Below are 14,274 nucleotides of genomic sequence, written 5' to 3' on the forward strand. Positions count from 1 at the left end.
ACCACTACAACCACCCGGAACTACTACAACCACCCAGAACTACTACAACCACACAGAACTACTACAACCACCCAGAACCACTACAACCACCCAGAACCACTACAACCACCCAGAACTACTACAACCACACAGAACTACTACAACCACACAGAACCACTACAACCACCCAGAACCACTACAAGCACCCAGAACCACTACAACCACCCAGAACCACTACAACCACACAGAACTACTACAACCACCCAGAACCACTACAACCACCCAGAACCACTACAACCACCCAGAACCACTACAACCATCCAGAACCACTACAACCACACAGAACCAACCACCCAGAACCAACCACCCAGAACCACTACAACCACCCAGAACTACTACAACCACCCAGAACCAACCACCCAGAACCAACCACCCAGAACCACTACAACCACCCAGAACCACTACAACCACCCAGAACCACTACAACCACCCAGAACTACTACTACAACCACCCAGAACTACTACAACCACCCAGAACTACTACAACCACCCAGAACCACTACAACCACCCAGAACCACTACTACAACCACCCAGAACTACTAAAACCACCCAGAACCACTACAACCACCCAGAACTACTACAACCACCCAGAACCAACCACCCAGAACCACTACAACCACCCAGAACCACTACAACCACCCAGAACTACTACAACCACCCAGAACTACTACTACAACCACCCAGAACTACTACAACCACCCAGAACTACTACAACCACCCAGAACTAGTCATTTTCCTCGGCTTATTAGCCTAGGCTACATTTAATTTGGCTTTATGTCATATGTGCTGTGCAAATGCATGATTGATTAAATATGTAGCTTATAAATTGAATATTTGGGTTGTTGGAATATTGTTTATTGAACATTTGTAATGTTCTTTTCGTATAGGCCCGAGCGCGTTCTAGAGGCGCACGCTTTTTTGAGCCATTTAGGCCTACGCTTTATTGTAGTGGCTCACACATGATCCTAATTTGAATAGACATATATAATTTGTGTTTAATGGTTGTGCTGAAGCAGTGACATGATATGACCCCTCCGATTTGTTTGGAAAAGCACATAGAAAGCAGAAACTTTGGATTATGGACTCCTGGCAACTGAGTTATTTCTGGGTTAACAAGCACACAGTGTTTAAAAAGCCTTTAATCCATCGGGCTATATAGGCCTACAATAAAAACACCAACATGTTTCAGTTTTTATTGTAGCCTATGGATTAAAGGCTGTTTAATCCCTTTTCCACCCAATAAGTTAATCAATTTGACCGAGTGCGTCCTCACGTTCTGCAGCTAAAATGCAACCGGTCCAAAACAAACCCTACAACATAGGCATGTATTAGTTTAGAGTTTAGTTTATTGGTTTGAGTGTAAAATGTTTATCTTTTCAATTATATTTATAGTAATACATGTTTATTGCTGGGTTTGTGAAAACCATTACTAGTACACCACGCTGCCTGTGTCACATGGTTGCAGATAATATTTTAGATATTATGACACGGAGAAATAGGGCTACTATGCTATCTGTTGTTATCCGACCAGCGCTCCTATTTAAGGGGAGACACCCCAGGTGAATAGGAAAAAAAAAAGCCTTAATAGGTATCACCATCAAACTCCCCCAGTTTGTTAGGTACATTAAGGAGCATCTTTTTTGTATTACAAGTTTTCTGAAATCTTATGGATAAATATGCAAATTAGGCATTATATGCGCTAAATATGCGCCAATTTGCATAATTTTGGGAAATCAATTTTTTTAACTGGTTCAAGCCAGATTCAAAATTCTTGTTTCATTTTGTTCACATATCCCTATTCAAACTTTGTCCAAGGGGGATTTTTGATATCTCTTTTCTTCACTTCAGAAATCAGAAAATACTGTCAACAGTCATAAAAAGACCAATTTTCGCCATGTTTTAGGGATAAACTGTTATATAAATCAGGCTATGAATGAAATTTAAAAAATCCCCCTTGGACAAACTCTCAGAATATGGATTGGAACAAAACTGGAAAGTTAGGTGTATGTAGGTGCTACTCAAGTGGTGGTTTTGATGTCCCTAAGATGATAAATAACTCATTTTGAGAAAACGGGCTTTGAAAATTTGTATTGTAAAAAACCATACATTTGCATTGTAAACCAATATTTACAAACACAATATCCAATCACATCATTAGTAACAACATTACACAACATCTGAAAACACATAGAAACTGAAAACTGAATAACACAGCATGTTGTGGATTCAAAATAGTCCAGGAGTAGACATTTTGTATAGAGAAGTAAGACCTGTTTAGTTGGAAGCCCACTCACCACATCAAGGTTCAGCCCACGAGTGGGATGTTAGTAAGACGAGACTAGAGACGAGACAATGTTAGTAGGGAAGAGAACATTCCCTTTTAGAAAGCTTGTATTATTTTGTTAAACAGATCATGGACAAAGATAGACACATTTGACGAGGACATGCATGAGAAAACAGATTATCTAGCTTTTTGTGTTTTTTAAGCGTTTTACATGGAGAAAACATGAATGAATGAATGAATGAATGAACATGAAGAGTAAGCTGATTCATAAATACACAGGACAAGATGTGGTAAACAATGCAGGGTAAACACCAATAGAAGCTAAATATAGATTGCCAAACAAACAAGTGATATAACCATCGTCAAAAGCAACACCATAGGAGACATCAAGCTACGCCGTCATAGGTCTACAGAGTCACTCCTCAGATGGCACCACACTAGCTATCAACAAAACTGTTCTAGGCAGCTGGTTTGTAGAACCCACTCAGCTGCAGTTCACAAAACTGTTCTAAGCAGCTGGTCTGTAGAACCCACTCAGCTGCAGTCCCCAAAACTGTTCTAAAACCACAATATGTTCCTGGTGCGCATGGGGTTGTCATCAGTGAAGCGGACTACCCCATATTGCCGCCTTCATGTGGTCCACTGAACGCTGGTTATTGAGAATTATTGTAATAATTCTCAATAACTGTAATAATTTTGTAACATTTTGCATTTATTGGCAGTCAGCTTACCTACCTCTGGGTCCACATCTGCATATGCCTGCCTAATCTGCTCTCTGCTTCTGTGAAAGGACTCCAGACCTCTCTCTATTTCAGCAACTGAAATTAAAACAGTTTATTTGGTCAGTTTATGGATGCATGTAGATATGCCACAGGTAGAGAGACTACTGTACATATGTATAGGCTTCTGATATTGGCTAGAGAGAGAGAGAGAGAGAGAGAGAGAGGGAACACGTTTCAATAGCCTACCTGTCACCCTCTTGTCATGTTTCTGATACGTTTTCAGATGAAGCCCTGGGATCCAACACTTTACTAATCTTTTGGAGAGCTGCATACCCCAACCCTAACTCGTGCGCTAAGAGGACCATCCTCACATTGACATCAAATGCAACATCATTCCTAGTTGTATCATAAAGCCGAGTCGATGTGTAGACACTTTTGCGATAGCCATTTCTCACAAAGACTGCACTCTAAGAGCAAAGTACTACAGAACCCACTATTCTGAGGATCTATGTTAATTTTAAGACCAGTCCCTGCACAATTAGGACAAATCAACCCAGTTATCAGCTCATTCAAACGCGCCGCATCTCTCTGCTGCTCACTGGACATGCTAACGCTAGCCCCATCTCCCTGCTGCTCACTGGACATGCTCGCACCGGCTAATGACAACTTGCGCGAATAGGCACTTTATATCTCATAAATGTAAACATTTCCATTTAGTTTCTCATGTTTTCTGTTCAACCTTGCGGGCAAACACTGTTGTCATTGTTGCTTATTACGTTTAGAACGCTTTACAGACGGCATTGTTTGGATTAGATATAAGGAAGTGGAAACGTGTCACATGACGCGCTGAACCAATCACGTTCTCAGAAATCCACAACAGCCAATGAGATTTCACGGTTAGCATCAAACCCGCCTTTGTATTTCCACGATTGGTTGCTGATACAAATGAAACTATCAGGTTTGGTTGCGATAACATTGTGCACGAGAGCCAGATCTTTAAAACGATACCCGGATGACCGGATTCAGACGAAAGAAAACGCTGCGAGACGTTCAAGAAAAAATGCTAACTTTTGGTGATTTTAGGAAGAATCTACAGACGCAAACAGACTAAATGAAGTAAAATAAACATCTAAATGCGTATTTTTGATGTTTTATTTCCACTAGTATGAAAGAAGACATGTTATGGAAGCAAACTAGCACAAAATCTCAAATTTGACCAGGGCGTTGAAAAACGATGTTTTCACCTACCGTGTCTCCCCTTAATTCTGAATGTCGGAGTGTATTAAATAAGGGGTATCGTTGGGTCTTAAGCAAAAAGAAAATAGCTTAAATCTATTTAAATCTAACCCTACATTTATTTCAATTATAGCCGCCTGGACTAGCCGTCCAATCACAGTGTTCTATCCGGTCTGTGACATCACGGGCACTACGGCGTAACATGTTGACGTCACAGCGGCAAGGTACATATCTGGACTAGCCGTCCAATCACAGTGTTCTATCCGGTCTGTGACATCACGGGCACTACGGCGTAACATGTTGACGTCACAGCGGCAAGGTACATATACTGCTGTAACAAGTGGACAAGTCTCAGTGCGGTGTGTGCGATGAGACGAACATGTGGCTAAAGATTGCACTAGTGTTCGCTAGTGTAATAACTAATGATTTTAGAACCCGAGAGAGGGTGCCATGTGGACATGGTCCTCACCAAGGTCCTGCGGCGACGCCCTTGCAGACAACCCCGTCCCAGGATCTTTATCTGAAATTCCTCTGCACGGCAGTTGTGACCGCTCTCTCTATGATCCTGATCGTGTCTTGGCTCTTTGATGAATGGAGAAATCGCCACCGAAACATTAAGGTTGGTAATCAAATTTGCATTGTACTTTAATCATTTACAATTCAAACAATTACAGAAGCTGTCCTGTCTTTGTGAAGCCTTAATGACCTCAACATCCATCTGGTATTTCCTTTATGAATTAGGATGAAAACCTTGAAGACATTGATTGGTAAGTTGATAATGTTTTTTTCAGTGTATCCAACCATGTGTGTGTGTGTGTGTGTGTGTATGTGTATGTGTGTGTGTGTGTGTGTGTATGTGTGTTTGTTTGTGCGTGCGCGTGTGCATACATGTGTGAGATGTGTGTGTTTATGTGTAAAATGTGTGGTATGATGCATTTTGATTGTACAAGTGTACTGAAATCATCAAAAGTCATTTTAGTTTCTTTTATTTTATTGTATCTCAAAAGGGCCCAGCAGGACAGTGTGACAGGCCGGGTCGACAGCTGCTCTGCCCATCTGGACGAGCTAATGCAGATGCATGAGCGCCACTGGGACTGTCGAGGACAAGACGATTCAGGTTCTGACTCCTATGATCCGGGGGGCCGTGGACAAGACCCAGTGTCTGAGATGAGTAGAGGCTTCGCCCACGTGCCACCTGGCGGCGTCGCCAAGCCCTTCCCAACACACAAGGGCAAAAGTTCAAAGGGCAAATCAGAGCTGAACGTTCCTCTCTCAGCCAAGGCCGACAGGGAGCGTCTGGTGCTGCCTCGCTGTCAGAGGCTCTGTTGCAAGAGCTCAGACTCTCTGGTGAACAGGGCAGCTGTCACAGCTCCATCTGACACAGCACTGTCTCTCACCGGTCCATTTGACACAGCCCCGTCTGACACAGCCCCGTCTGTCAGACCACCATTCACGATCACCAGGACCAGTAGAGTTGACAGCCCCGCTAGCGCCTTATCCACCACCATGGCGTCTAGTGGGGTGGCGCTAAAGGGACAATCTGACTCCGATGTTCCACGATCACCCGATTGCCACTGGAGACAAGATCTGGAGCTCTCTCAGCGTCGGAGGCTCATTTGTAAGAAGTTGGAAGAAATCTTTCAAGGGGCGACCTCTTCCACCTTGGACTCTCTGATGAAGAGGACACCTGACACAGCCCTGTCTGACGCAGTCCCTTCTATCACAGCTCCATCTGTCTCTCCTCTTCCCCCTACTCCACCACCACCACGCCCCCCTACTCCTCTTCCTCCTCCCCCTACTCCACAACCACGCCCCCCTACTCCTCCTCCTCTTCCCCTTACTCCACATCCACGCCCCCCTATTCCTCCTCCTCTTCCCCCTACTCCACAACCACGCCCCCCTATTCCTCCTCCTCTTCCCCCTACTCCACAACCACGCCCCCCTACTCCTCCTCCTCTTCCCCCTACTCCACAACCACGCCCCCCTATTCCTCCTCCTCTTCCCCCTACTCCACCACCACTCCCCCCTACTCCTCCTCCTCTTCCCCCTACTCCACAACCACGCCCCCCTATTCCTCCTCCTCTTCCCCCTACTCCACAACCACGCCCCCCTACTCCTCTTCCTCCTCCCCCTACTCCACCACCACGCCCCCCTACTCCTCCTCCCCCAACTCCACCACCACACCCCCCTACTCCTCCTCCTCCACCATTCGCGAAGACCAAGACCGTTAGAGTTGACAGCCCCGCTAGCGCCTTATCCACCCCCATGGCGTCTAGTGGGGTGGCGCTAAAGGGACAATCTGAGTCCGATGTTCCACGATCACCCAAGTGCCACTGGAGACAAGATCTGGAGCTCTCTCAGCGTCGGAGGCTCATTTGTAAGAAGTTGGAAGAAATCTTTCAAGGGGCGACCTCTTCCACCTTGGACTCTCTGATGAAGAGGACACCTGACACAGCCCTGTCTGACGCAGTCCCTTCTATCACTTATCAATCTGTCTCTCTTCTCCCCCCTACTCCATCACCAACACGCCCCCCTACTCCTCTTCTTCCTCCCCCTACTCCACCACCACGCCCCCCTACTCCTCCTCCTCCTCCCCCTACTCCACCACCACGCCCCCCTACTCCTCCTCCTCCACCATTCGCGATGACCAAGACCGTTAGAGTTGAAAGCCCCGCTAGCGCCTTATCCACCCCCATGGCGTCTAGTGGGGTGGCGCTAAAGGGACAATCTGACTCCGATGTTCCACGATCACCCAAGTGCCACTGGAGACAAGATCTGGAGCTCTCTCAGGGTCGGAGGCTCATTCCTAAGAAGTTGGAAGAAATCTCTCAAGGGGCGACCTTTTCCACCTTGGACTCTCTAATGAAGAGGACACCTGACACAGCCCTGTCTGACGCAGTCCCTTCTATCACTGCTCAATCTGTCTCTCCTCTTCCCCCTACTCCACCACCACCACGCCCCCCTACTCCTCTTCCTCCTCCCCCTACTCCACCACCACGCCCCCCTACTCCTCCTCCTCCACCATTTGCGATGACCAAGACCGTTAGAGGAGACAGCCTCGCTACTACCTTATCCACCCCCATGGCGTCTAATGGGGTGGCGCTAAAGGGACAATCTGAGCCGGACCCGCTTGTCAGACCAAGTTGCACCTTTATTGAAGCGTTCAAACGAAGGCTTGCCGTCTATGAACGTGAGCTGCCGGCCCTGAACCAGAGGTGCTTTCAGGAGATGTTTGAAAGAGCCCATCACAGAGCAGCCACTTCCACCTCGGACTCTCTGATGAAGAGGGAACCTGACACAGACCCGTCTGACATAGCCCCATCTATCACAGCTCCATCTGTCTCTCCTCTTCCCCCTACTCCACCACCACCACGCCCCCCTACTCCTCTTCCTCCTCCCCCTACTCCACCACCACGCCCCCCTACTCCTCCTCCTCCTCCCCCTACTCCACCACCACGCCCCCCTACTCCTCCTCCTCCTCCCCCAACTCCACCACCACGCCCCCCTACTCCTCCTCCTCCACCATTTGCGATGACCAAGACCGTTAGAGGAGACAGCCCCGCTAGTACCTTATCCACCCCCATGGCGTCTAGTGGGGTGGCGCTAAAGGGACAATCTGAGCCGGACCCGCTTGTCAGTCCTGTGCTCGAAAGGGAAACATATGTGGACATACTGAGGAAGGACCCTGGCTACAGTGCTGATTAACTAAACTCTGGTATGCTGGACCAGGGTGTGTGAAGAAGTGTCATCTAGACCATCACCATCTACCCCATTGGCCTCAAAATTAGGTTTGTTCAGTTTGGGGTTACTTGTTATTATGTCTTGTGCTTGTACTGATTTCATTTGAGAATAAAGTCTCTGAACATTCTCTGCCTGTGGACTAAGATACTTTGTGCAATAAAATGTGTAATAAAAATTTAATTAAAGCCGCAAGCAACAATGAGACGAGGTCCTACGGTTACGCCCCCTTAAAGCTCAATGAGATTTGAGAAGAATGAGAAACTTTTTTATGGTTCAATATTCACTTTTACTTCCTATTAGTTTATGAATTGGCCTTAGCAAGACCCCAAAAATCATTTTCGTGACATGAGACTGCATGAGACCCTGTGAATTTAATTTCGGTATACTGGTTAGTACACTGGCGGGAAATCTTGTGGTGGAAATGGAAGTGACACGTTCTGCGTGTCACAATATCAGGAAGACAACAAACTTTGCCCAGCGAAACAAAATCTACATGTACATACTGTACAAGAAAGAAGACTGGTATTTACCTGCATTGAAGACATCCTTCCAGAAAGTAGCTACAATCTTCCGATCCAGTCTGCGCACGCACGTTTGTTATCATTTTTCCCCCATCATTACAGCGAGTGAGTGGGGGATTGTGGGAAGTGTGGTTAAAACGCAGTGCCGATTTTATCACGACCAGAGGGGCTGCCAAAGTGCCGAGTTATCTTGTGTAGCTTTAATCAAATAGAAAATGTCTTAGTACATCTTTGCAAATTATTAAGTACAATAGCCTACACGTAGCACAATTACCAATTGAATATACCTTGCTGAACTAAACTGACTGTTGCTTCTCAGTCAAATGGTTGTACTCTCCAAAACATGTAAGCATCTTTTCATTGTGTGAGTCATCACATGCAAAACAGTCCATTAAATTGTCACAATTGAACATAATACCATGAATATCATCACATTACATTATATGAATCTCTTGTAGAACATTTGCTAAATTGATTACAGTAATTGACTGCCAGGTGAAACTAGAACTTGACTAATGAAGGGTGAGTGTCACACATTCTCATTTCATTCTCAGATGACCAATCAAACACTATGTTTAGTTACCTGACAGGTGCTATCCATGAGTATGATTTTTACCAAACATATATTAAGAGCATATCAGAGAGAATAAGAGAGAATCAGTACAATTAGAATCAGAATCTGAACATGGAGGCACCTGGCCAGGTAAATGAACAAGGACAACTGGCTGCTCAAGGAAGAGCAAGAAGAGGAAGAGGAGTAGGGGGGAGTGGTGGTGGAGTAGGGGGAGGAGGAGGAGGAGTAGGGGGGCGTGGTGGAGGAGTAGGGGGAGGAGGAGTAGGGGGGCGTGGTGGAGGAGTAGGGGGAGGAGGAGTAGGGGGGCTTGGTGGAGGAGTAGGGGGAGGAGGAGTAGGGGGGCGTGGTGGAGGAGTAGGGGGAGGAGGAGGAGTAGGGGGGCGTAGTGGAGGAGTAGGGGGAGGAGGAGGAGTAGGGGGGCATGGTGGAGGAGTAGGGGGAGGAGGAGGAGTAGGGGGGCGTGGTGGAGGGGTAGGGGGAGGAGGATTAGGGGGGCGTGGTGGAGAAGTAGGGGGAGGAGGAGGAGTAGGGGGGCGTGGTGGAGGAGTAGGGGGAGGAGGAGGAGGAGGAGTAGGGGGGCGTGGTGGTGGAGTAGGGGGAGGAGGAGGAGGAGTAGGGGGGTGTGGTGGTGGAGTAGGGGGAGGAGGAGGAGGAGGAGTAGGGGGGCGTGGTGGAGGAGTAGGGGGAGGAGGAGGAGTAGGGGGGCGTGGTGGAGGAGTAGGTGGGCGTGGTGGAGGAGTAGGGGGAGGAGGAGTAGGGGGGCATGGTGGAGGAGTAGGGGGAGGAGGAGGAGGAGTAGGGGGGCGTGGTTGTGGAGTGGGGGGAAGAGGAGGAGGAGTAGGGGGGCGTGGTTGTGGAGTGGGGGGAAGAGGAAGAGGAGTAGGGGGGCGTGGTGGAGGAGTAGGGGGAGGAGGAGGAGGAGTAGGGGGGCGTGGTTGTGGAGTAGGGGGAAGAGGAGGAGGAGTAGGGGGGCGTGGTGGTGGAGTAGGGGGAGGAGGAAGAGGAGTAGGGGGGCGTGGTGGTGGAGTAGGGGGAGGAGGAGGAGGAGTAGAGGGGCGTTCTGGTGGAGGAGTTGGGGGAGGAGGAGGAGGAGTAGGGGGGCGTGGTGGAGGAGTAGGGGGAGGAGGAGGAGGAGTAGGGGGGCGTGGTGGAGGAGTAGGGGGAGGAGGAGGAGGAGGAGTAGGGGGGCGTGGTGGTGGAGTAGGGGGAAGAGGAAGAGGAGTAGGGGGGCGTGGTGGAGGAGTAGGGGGAAGAGGAAGAGGAGTAGGGGGGGCGTGGTGGTGGAGTTGGGGGAAGAGGAGGAGGAGTAGGGGGGCGTGGTGGAGGAGTAGGGGGAGGAGGAGGAGGAGTAGGGGGGCGTGGTGGTGGAGTAGGGGGAGGAGGAAGAGGAGTAGGGGGGCGTGGTGGTGGAGTAGGGGGAGGAGGAGGAGGAGTAGAGGGGCGTTCTGGTGGAGGAGTTGGGGGAGGAGGAGGAGGAGTAGGGGGGCGTGGTGGTGGAGTAGGGGGAGGAGGAGGAGGAGTAGGGGGGCGTGGTGGTGGAGTAGGGGGAGGAGGAGGAGGAGTAGGGGGGCGTGGTGGAGGAGTAGTGGGAGGAGGAGGAGGAGGAGTAGGGGGGTGTGGTGGAGGAGTAGGGGGAGGAGGAGGAGGAGTAGGGGGGCGTGGTGGTGGAGTAGGGGGAAGAGGAGGAGGAGGAGTAGGGGGGCGTGGTGGAGGAGTAGGGGGAGGAGGAGGAGTAGGGGGGCGTGGTGGAGGAGTAGGTGGGCGTGGTGGAGGAGTAGGGGGAGGAGGAGTAGGGGGGCATGGTGGAGGAGTAGGGGGAGGAGGAGGAGGAGTAGGGGGGCGTGGTTGTGGAGTGGGGGGAAGAGGAGGAGGAGTAGGGGGGCGTGGTTGTGGAGGAGTTGGGGGAGGAGGAGGAGGAGTAGGGGGGCGTGGTGGAGGAGTAGGGGGAGGAGGAGGAGGAGTAGGGGGGCGTGGTTGTGGAGTAGGGGGAAGAGGAGGAGGAGTAGGGGGGCGTGGTGGTGGAGTAGGGGGAGGAGGAAGAGGAGTAGGGGGGCGTGGTGGTGGAGTAGGGGGAGGAGGAGGAGGAGTAGAGGGGCGTTCTGGTGGAGGAGTTGGGGGAGGAGGAGGAGGAGTAGGGGGGCGTGGTGGAGGAGTAGGGGGAGGAGGAGGAGTAGGGGGGCGTGGTGGTGGAGTAGGGGGAGGAGGAGGAGGAGTAGGGGGACGTGGCAGTGGAGTTGGGGGAGGAGGAAGAGGAGTAGGGGGGCGTGGTGGAGGAGTAGGGGGAGGAGTAGGGGGGCGTGGTGGAGGAGTAGGGGGAGGAATAGGAGGAGTAGTAGGGGGGCGTGGTGGTGGAGTAGGGGGAGGAGGAGGAGGAGTAGGGGGGCGTGGTGGTGGAGTAGGGGGAGGAGGAGGAGGAGTAGGGGGGCGTGGTGGTGGAGTAGGGGGAGGAGGAGGAGGAGAAGGGGGGCGTGGTGGTGGAGTAGGGGGAGGAGGAGGAGGAGTAGGGGGGCGTGGTGGTGGAGTAGGGGGAAGAGGAGGAGGAGTAGGGGGGCGTGGTGGTGGAGTAGGGGGAAGAGGAGGAGGAGTAGGGGGGCATGGTGGAGGAGTAGGGGGAGGAGGAGGAGGAGAAGGGGGGCGTGGTGGTGGAGTAGGGGGAGAAGGAGTAGGGGGGCGTGGTGGAGGAGTAGGGGGAGGAGGAGGAGGAGAAGGGGGGCGTGGTGGTGGAGTAGGGGGAGAAGGAGTAGGGGGGCGTGGTGGAGGAGTAGGGGGAGGAGGAGGAGGAGTAGGGGGGCATGGTGGAGGAGTAGGGGGAGGAGGAGGAGGAGTAGGGGGGCGTGGTGGAGGAGTAGGGGGAGAAGGAGTAGGGGGGCATGGTGGTGGAGTAGGGGGAGGAGGAGTAGGGGGGCGTGGCAGTGGAGTAGGGGGAGGAGGAGAAGGAGTAGGGGGGCGTGGTGGTGGAGTAGGGGGAGAAGGAGTAGGGGGGCGTGGTGGTGGAGTAGGGGGAGGAGGAGGAGGATTAGGGGGGCGTGGTGGAGGAGTAGGGGGAGGAGGAAGAGGAGTAGGGGGGCGTGGTGGAGGAGTAGGGGGAGGAGGAGGAGGAGTAGGGGGGCATGGTGGAGGAGTAGGGGGAGGAGGAGGAGGAGTAGGGGGGCGTGGTGGAGGAGTAGGGGGAGAAGGAGTAGGGGGGCATGGTGGTGGAGTAGGGGGAGGAGGAGTAGGGGGGCGTGGCAGTGGAGTAGGGGGAGGAGGAGAAGGAGTAGGGGGGCGTGGTGGTGGAGTAGGGGGAGGAGGAGTAGGGGGGCGTGGTGGTGGAGTAGGGGGAGGAGGAGGAGGAGTAGGGGGGCATGGTGGAGGAGTAGGGGGAGGAGGAGGAGGAGTAGGGGGTGGAGGAGGAGGAGTAGGGGGGCGTGGTGGAGGAGTAGGGGGAGGAGGAGTAGGGGGGCGTGGTGGTGGAGTAGGGTGAAGAGGAAGAGGAGTAGGGGGATGTGGTGGAGGAGTAGGGGGAGGAGGAGGAGTAGGGGGGCGTGGTGGAGGAGTAGGGGGGAGGAGGAGGAGGAGTAGGGGGGTGTGGCAGTGGAGTTGGGGGAGGAGGAAGAGGAGTAGGGGGGCGTGGTGGAGGAGTAGGGGAGGAGGAGGAGTAGGGGGGCGTGGTGGTGGAGTAGGGGGAGGAGGAGGAGGAGTAGGGGGGCGTGGTGGTGGAGACAGTTATTTCCCCTATTATTATTAATTATTAATAATTATTATTATTATAACGGCCTGCTGGCCAAACTCTCCCCTGTTTTCCGTCGGTACAGATAGTTACCATGCATGTTCTGTGCCTTGTGTGATGCATGTTGTTGGATAGTGGTGATGCCAACGAGGAGACATATCATATTGTATCATATCATTCCTATCATATAACACTTTTTCTTCTGTTGTTAATTTATCACCTTATGTTATTGTATTTGTATTGTATTATTTTGTATATTATTGTATATTGTTTTGTAGGCTATATTGGGCGGCTGTATCTCAGGAGGTAGGGCAGGTCATCATCCAATGATCAGGTCGGGGGTTCTAATCCCCTGCTCTTCCTGTCCACATGTAGAAGTGTCCTTGGGCAAGACACTGAACCCCAAATTACTTCCAATGAGCAGGCTAGTGCCTTGTGTGGCAGCTTTCCGCCATTGTGAATTTGCGTGTGAATGGATAAATGAGAGGCCATTGCAAAGCACTTTTGGATAAAAGCATTTACGATCCATTATATTGTATTTGTATTGTACTCTAGCCTATGTGTCACATAGGCTTAAATAACTAAAAGCATAAATATATATATATAGATAGACAGACAGATAGACATATAGATAGATAGATAGATAGATAGATAGATAGATAGATAGATAGATAGATAGATAGATAGATAGATACTGTAGACAGACAGACAGACAGACAGACTGACAGACAGACAGACAGACAGACAGACAGACAGACAGACAGACAGACAGACAGACAGACAGACAGACAATAGACAACAGACAATTTACAACAATAATACAATTAGATAGAGTAGATAGATACACTAAAGGATAGATAGATAGATAAATAGATAGATAGATAGATAGATAGATAGACAGACAGACAGACAGACAGACAGACAGACAGACAGAAAGATAGATAGACAGATAGATAGATAGTTAGATAGATAGATAGATAGATAGGTAGATAGATAGATAGATAGATAGATAGATAGATAGATAGATAGATAGATAGATAGATAGATAGATAGATAGATAGATAGATAGATAGATAGATAGATAGATATGCCATATGAAGTGTCTGAGGAAAATGCAGATAGATGGACAGACAGAGATTGTTCTTTCATATATCATAAATACAGCTGATATATATATATATATATAACCATATATATATATAACCAAAAGACGATGCAGAATTCATGTCTTTCACTGCTTGCTTGCTTTTTCAAACAAGCTTTCTGTCCTTTCCGTCAAGTGTGGTGAGCCTGCATCTGTCCTGTCTACAGCAGCTCCCGCTGGATTCCTGTAATCACACACCTGTGAGTCCCTGCGCAGTGTGTTCCGCAAACGTGTGTGTGTGTGTGTGTGTGTGTGTGTGTGTGTGTGTGTGTGTGTGGTTGTGTGTGTGTGTGTGTGTGTGTG

At 50.2% G+C, this 14,274-nt stretch overlaps 1 protein-coding gene across 1 annotated transcript in view; it reads left to right on the forward strand.

Moving 5' to 3' along the window:
- Positions 1-5,356: 5,356 nt before the first annotated feature.
- The window catches only part of LOC311308337 (immunoglobulin superfamily DCC subclass member 3-like), a gene marked incomplete at both ends in the record, with an annotated part of 40,404 nt that continues 31,486 nt past the window's right edge, over positions 5,357-14,274 (forward strand). The window contains one exon of the mRNA XM_084437298.1: positions 5,357-5,594. Coding sequence (XP_084293424.1) covers positions 5,357-5,594 — 238 coding nt within the window. The remainder of the gene's footprint in view (positions 5,595-14,274) is intronic.

The sequence above is a fragment of the Borostomias antarcticus genome, assembly GCF_949987555.1.
Source record: "Borostomias antarcticus genome assembly, chromosome: 4".
NCBI lineage: Eukaryota > Metazoa > Chordata > Actinopteri > Stomiiformes > Stomiidae > Borostomias > Borostomias antarcticus.